Here is a 7,327-nt window from a genome sequence, read left to right as displayed (position 1 = left end):
ACAAACATCAGAAACATCTTTTGGTTCACTATGCAGCACATCCATTCCATTCAAGCATGTTCAATTATGGTTTTCCACACCTCCTCCAGAATTATGAGTATAGTATCAAGTTTGTAGTGCTTGATTTTTAGAATTTTATTCAAAAAGTTATACTTGGTTCCTACTTGCTCTTCAAGTTAATTTAAATTTGTAAGCCTAGCCAAACAAAAATTTCTGCTTTGTGAGCAAAATCAAAACACCTGAACACTTAAAAGAGATGGTTATTGGTTCATGATAAAATAGGAAAAGTTTAAACTCTTATGTTAAAATACAACCATGGCATAAAATAATCTACTCCAAAACTAATTTTTCAAAATACAATTCTCTGAACATGTTATACATTAAATGTTGAGGAAAAGCTCCCTGGAGCTATAATTTTCCAGGAACACTAATAATGTTCATTAAAGAAGTAAAACAAACCACATACTATCTAGAGACAGAAAGGGGCAAGAGTTGGGGCCACCTTACTACTGAGCAGCTTTACCACCATTAAGGTGCAGACTTCCCCCTTAATCTTGAAAAATATGTTCATATTTACATACAGTATAGACACAGTTGAGGCAATTGATTGTCAACACGTGACAAATGTATGTACCTACCCACACACAAGTAAACCTCACATGGTGAGAAAAAACCCTGTCCCTGTAAACTCCAGTATTCATAAGTAGTGCAAATAAATACGTTGTCAGAAAACTTTTTTTTTCCTCACTCTTTTGCTGTCAAAACAAATGAATTTAATTATGTTAAAGCTAGCAGGAGTATGTTGGAAATTTTAGATTTAAGTAATTGAGACCAACACGCTTGCACACTACAAGTACTACATCTAATGCTTACTGGCTGCAACAACGTTCAGCATTACAGAATGAAGCAGGCTGCTAAAATTTTTCTCAAATTCACATCAGAAAGGGTGTTCAAAGAAATTTGCACTTAAAACAGACAGTGATATAAAAAGTCTCCAAATCGAAAGAATAATAAAGCCATTTAAAACTTCATCTTGCAACATTCATTGTTATAGGCATTTTTACCTCACTGTTTTGCTGCCCACAGGATGAAAACAAAAAGAGGCTCAACATTCAACCAAAAGCAGCTCAAAATAAACCCCTGAAAAGGCTAAGCAATGGGGTTGAGTCAGCAACCCCAACATTTTATATTTTCTTATTAAGCCCAAGAAAAATGAGTGGCAAAATGGCAGCATAATATGGTAAAAACTTTATCAAGGAATAATTAATTTATCCCTACTTACATGTGTATATACATCTATATATATCCCTCAGACCTCCTCACCTAAGAATTAAAAGTATGTGCACACATGCACATGCACAGGGGAAAAAAGAAGTAGTGTTCTGCTTTTTGACCTTCTTGTATAATGCTGCAGCTGCGCTGAAATGGTGCAGAAATCTAGATCTAGTGTCTCAGGTTGAGTACCAAATGTTCTAAAAACAAGACACAGCTGAGTGAATTCAGGATAAAGATGTTTAAGTCTAGATATTTGTCACAGGTATGAGAACATTTGAGCATGTTTTGTACTTTGTTTAGTATTTAACACATTTTCATAAAGAACACATTATTCTCTCAGCCCACATCCCAGACATTTCTAATTTTATTACTGCCAGAATACTTTCAAGTGTACTGGGCATCACTGTATAAAGTTTCATTACATCTTGACACACCTTGGCATAGTTTGAGACATGTAGAAACATTAAAGATAAACGTGATAAACAGCACTGGCAAAGCCTGTTATTTCAGCTGTTTTGTAGATGTGATGACTCATTTTGTAAGACATGTTGATCAGCACATGTCTGAAGAACGACAAAAGCTCCCACAAATGAAACACTGCACTGAAATGGTAATTTTGATAAGCTATGGATGTAGCACATAGCAAAAACTATATATAGTTTTTAATAGAGATAAATTTTAACTCTTTTTAAAGCTTCGTGCAGGTAGGAATATATATACACAAGAAGAAAACAAAATACAATGCATTTAACTATAACAAAAGGCACATCATCAACACAAGAACTGCAAAAATATTTTAAATTATAATTTGACTAAAGATTTAACTACAAATTTATACATGTACATTTGACTTCCCCATCTGGAGTCAGTGGGTTGGCTCACTTTCCTGAAATAGTTTAATTGTGTGTAACCCCACCCATAAGGGTATAAAAATTGTTTTGTGAAATTTGACCTAATTTAAGCGTCCAAAAACATCTATAGGAATGTTTATAATGGTAAAATCAGAAACTAGAGAACCTTGCTAATGAGCAATCCCATTTTTTAAAGGCAGAGGCATAATAAAAGTATAGTAATTCTTCAAAATACAGCTGATAATCCCAACCTTTTCTTTCCCAAAGATTTAAGCTAACCATTTGGTCCTTACCAATTTACCATGATGGGTCTTAAATAAAATTCCCTTTATGATGGTCTCTACAAAACAAATTTGCATTTTTAGGAAACAAACTAGCAAGTGAATTTCTACACAACCGTGACCTGCCAATTGTCTCCACCAGCAAAACTTGACAAAATAAATTAAGCAGAGTCAAATCATATATAGCTTTTGACATTCTTACAGAAAATCCCTCAATTTAATCTCACCTTTACCTTAGTTCTATCTCTGGTGGCCTTTAAAGATTAGCTTCAATTTTGAAACAGTAAGGCTTTCTTTCTGATGATTCTATTTACTCTAACTAAATTTCTGCATCAGTCCAGCTGCCATTTAATTCACTTCTTTATGAATGTGAGATCTGAAGATTAGACTGCCAAAGTGACTTGTCAAAGCACAAAAACATGTCAAATATTTAAATGAATTTTAATGTAAATTTGAAAAAAAAGTTCCATCTGAAAGAGGCTCAAAAGCAAAAAAAAAATACCAGCAATGTTACACCATGTTATTGTCCTGAATTTCTGACTATCTGTCATTCAAAGATAACCTGCTATTTTTAACAGCTTATGTTTACTCTTCACAGTGACAGTGAAACCTAAGTGCCCATGTGAAGATTGTAACTTTTCTGTGCATTTACAATTTGTAAACTTCCAGGATACCATACATTACTTAAGAATACAGGATGAACTTTCCCCTTTGCTCTCTAGTAATCCAGAGAGAAAGAGAGGATGACAAACATTTTCCTATGTAATTAGAAATGTGCTTCCACGCAGTGTTCTGTAGCATAAGTACCAGCCAGTGACCACTGCACACCAGTCATATACATTCAAGGCTTGGCTCAATGACATGAGTTTTGCATTTTCTAGAGAAGGGGCCTATCCACTAAAATAACAATTAAAAAACCTAACATATTAGATATACCAAGGCAATGAAGTGTGATCCTTCTGGAAAAAAGGACTATCAGTACCCCTTTGTGCAAACGGTGTTTCTAGATAAGCATTTCACATTAAAGCTTCAGTGTTTCTAGCAAACTATTGTCTCTATCCCTGAGACAGCCCCTTAAGAAGATGGTCTGTCTGGACTGCAAGATTCTTAAAGTGACTCCATGATTGAATTTAGGGACACTGAGAAAGCAGCTGAGAGAGTTGGGGATGTCTAACATCCATGACACCATAGAAAGCAGCCTGAGAAATACTCTTTACCCGAATACACCTTTCATCTCAGTGATCACCACCTCACAAGAAAAACAACAACAAGAACACCAATAACAAAAATGGAGCAAAGCTAGCCATTAGTTCCTGGGAAAGTAGTGTCTCCCTCCCATTTACAAACCAAATTGCTTTAACAGCATGATCTTGTCTAGATTTTAGTCTACATGCAGAATGACCCTGTGTCCTGGAAGGGAAGACATGTAACATTACATATGGCTACAACGCCATTAGAAGTGCATTGTAACCTACATTATCTACTTACAATCCTCTCTCTGAGGGAAAACAACTTGTTAATATGCATGTCTCAGTTGCTGAACATCAAAAGCTTCTGGGATGAGAGACCGGGGGCAGGCAAGAAAAATCTACCCTCATTTTAATGAAAAAGTGCTGTAAGCAGCCAGGAGCAGCAATGACGATCCCCTCCCCAGAATTGATTGCACAAACTCAGAGAGGTCCAAAGTCACATCAGAATCTCTGAGGCACTCCTGGTTCTGAGAAAGAAAAGTCATGATCCAGTAGTCTTTGCAGTACTGTAGACCGAGAAAACGAACCCGTTTCTATTTCTTAACAGAGCCAAAGCATCATCTCATAGGGATCACATTCACCATTTCCGTTGGTGTCTCCAGTCTCACAGTGTTGAAATGGGACTGATCAGCCTACGATGGATTGCACGTCACCCAAGGAGAAAGGAAGGCATGGAAATAGGCATACAGTACATTATATACTGCTTCACAACCATCTTTACAAGGGGGGGAAATGAAGGTGAGGGAAGAATTATTGCTGTTTCAGTAATATGGTATGATAGCTAGACCAAATCAAACAAGATCACAACAGTCAGTATTTTCACACTGCAGGATGATGGTTCTTGTTTTGCCTAAGGATGAACTTGCCTGGGGATTTAGGGGAAAGAGGGAGTCCTAATGAAGGGAGATAAAGTTACACCTGGGATATCAGCTGCATATTGAAACTTGGAGATCGAGACTGCTTTGTTAAGGGAGCTCCTGGGGGGAAAAGATCTTTACCTTCCCCAGCTTGGCCTAGTCGGTCCTCCTGTAGGCTGATAGTTGAAAACCGATTGCTGTTGCCAGCGGCTAGACTGGTAACACCTTCTGTACCAATGCCAACACTGGAGCCTGTTTGACTGCCATTGACGTAGTCAAATGATTTACTGGAGGAAGCACTGGCGGTCCTGATCAGGCTCAAACTGTTGGCTTTTGGCACCACCTGCCCAGCAGGCAGGCTGAGGTGTTTCTTAGTAGGTGTCATCTCAATTATATCTGTACCAAGGTCAGTGGATTGGTGTATGTACTGCTTCCGAGCTACTGAATCTCGAGGGCTCTCATTGGATTTTGCTGCAGAAGAGGTTTCTTTATCCTTAGCAGAACATCCACTTGCTGTTTTCCTTAAGCTGCCCTTCTGGGATACAGATGATTGAGGTTTGGTCCCAACTGACTGGCTGCTGAGGGAAGCTCCTGATGAAAATCCTTCATCAGCATCATTAAGGTTCACAGATTCCTCTCTTCCATTTACACCTTCAGCATCTATTAATAAAAAGGGAACAACCAAAAAACCTCAAACCAATCAGAACACATAGTAAGCATTCAGGTTACATGAATGCAGAGATACACACAATGTCAAAACAAATGTCATTTGCTGATCCACCTTGGTTTCAACTTGCTTAAAAATTCCTGATTCTCGGTAAATAATCTTTCTGTCATATAGCAGAATAAGCGAATCTGATGATAAAATAAGTACTTCTTGAGCTTCATTTGCCTGTCCTCTACATCATTTTCATCAGTCAAGAATATCTCCAAAAGTATATCTATAAACACAGAAGAAGAATAAGGCCCCATTTAGCTAATTTTAGTTCTGTCTGCACGTACTGGTGCCAACATGTTTTTTGTTTTAAAAAAGAAAAGTGAAATATGTGTGTGTGTGTGTGTATATATATATATTATATATAAGCCTTTCAGACTATTTTTATCTTAGTTTGAGGCAAGATCTGAGCACGTCCAGGAAATCTTCTGGTTTGTGCTGGGTAGGCTTCAGAATTAGGTTAATTCCTAGGCCTGCAACAATGCTCCAACAGAGATAGAAGGCTTCTGTTGTGTGTAGTTGGCACTTGAAACAATGTGACTATACTTTCTATTGGAGAGTAACCTAATTCCTAGCTCTCTCTCTCCCAGAGCTCAATCCTCTCTGCATTTCCAGCAATCCTATCCAGGTCCTTCCATCACATTAGCTTTAATCTCAGATCAAGATTTTTAAGAGGAAAAAAAATCTTGTAATAAAAGAAATTTAACCTTTGAAACACTTCAAGTTGTAAAAGAGGCTTTGTGTTTTGGAATGGTATTTTAAAGAAAAAAAGACTGACAAGCTTCCATCTTAAATCCTTGTTTTCAGTCTGATAATTTGATTAGGGCTGTAAACAAAGACTTTGTTGTGGTTTTTGTTTGTTTTTGTTTTTAAATCTTAATTCCAGTCCTTTTTCTAAACTCCAAATACTCAAAACAGGAGGTATTGTTTCAGTAGAAAACTGAGCCGCATTTAAGTTTCAAAACTGAAAATGGATCTTGGGTTTGATACTTTGTTTCTTGTTTTATGGGGTAAAAGTAGTGGCAAGGATCTCACAGATTCTAACATTTGAGTAGAACCTGGTCCATTCATACTGATTGCTAGCAGAGCACTACAGAGCATTTTACATTATGGCAAGCAGAACAGACACAAAGTCTTCAGTGTTTCTTCCTCTGTGCAGAAGGAACATGGGCTGATCCAACCTCACGTTTCTCAAGTGTAAGGAAAAAAAAAAAAAAAACAAAAAAAAATAAACCAGAAAGGTTTTAGTATTCTTTTGGTTTTAAAACTATGTTTCTTTTTAGGAAGCTTTGCCTTGGAATTACCATTATTGTGTATCAGTTTACAATGTTTAGCCTGCTCCAAATCAGATCATGCTCAGGCCTCTCTCACACCAATGCAATGTGAGATTATTCTGCAGTTTTATACAGTTCTACTTGACTCAGCCTTCAAGAAGCATAAAGGTTCATGTTACTACTGTCTTCCTTCCTCAGCAAAGCCATTAAGCTTAGAAAAAAAAAAGAAGCTTTTTAGGCTTTAACAGCCATTATTAAAGTGAAGAACACTTTACTTGCTTTAACTTCCTGTATCCATATTTAAAATGCATATACTTTTACTCCACTCTGTTTGGTCAAGCTAGATCATCATCTTCTCGTTGAGACATACATGTATTTTCTTACATTAGACAGCAAGATATTTTAGTCAAAACCCACCACATCTCCATTCCCCCCAACCTTTCCATGCATAATCAAAGACGCTAATAAAAGTACAATGTAACTGGAACATACTAAAAGCAAGAGCACTTTTTCAATAAACCAACATTTATGTTTCTTCATAATCATGCAAAGCTGGATGAAAGCATGTTTGGTTACAAGCAGCAGTAGCAGCAGCTGAAGTCCCCTCTCAATCCCTTTTATTCCAGCAAAAGATGTGTAACTTGCAAAATAATGTCTCCAGACAATACTGCTAAGCTTTTCATTATTACAAGAACACTGCTTCTTCAATGCTTCCTCACAGTTCATGTCAAAACATTTCTGAGTAACAAAATGCTAAAACTTATGTTCCTAGTCAGGGACACTGAAGCAAAGGAGTCACACAGAAAAAGTGGCATTTCATCCAC

At 37.0% G+C, this 7,327-nt stretch overlaps 1 protein-coding gene across 13 annotated transcripts in view; it reads right to left on the bottom strand.

The window, feature by feature from the left end:
- Nucleotides 1-742: 742 nt before the first annotated feature.
- The window catches only part of FAM126B (family with sequence similarity 126 member B), a 56,268-nt gene continuing 49,683 nt past the window's right edge, over nt 743-7,327 (bottom strand). For all 13 annotated transcript variants that reach the window (XM_040562394.1, XM_040562405.1, XM_040562399.1 and 10 more), the window contains one exon: nt 743-5,174. In XM_040562394.1, coding sequence (XP_040418328.1) covers nt 4,570-5,174 — 605 coding nt within the window. In that variant the 3' untranslated portion in view covers nt 743-4,569. The remainder of the gene's footprint in view (nt 5,175-7,327) is intronic.

This window comes from Cygnus olor, chromosome 6 (assembly GCF_009769625.2).
Source record: "Cygnus olor isolate bCygOlo1 chromosome 6, bCygOlo1.pri.v2, whole genome shotgun sequence".
NCBI classification, from domain to species: Eukaryota; Metazoa; Chordata; class Aves; order Anseriformes; family Anatidae; genus Cygnus; species Cygnus olor.
This window is presented reverse-complemented; position numbering and strand designations above follow the sequence as displayed.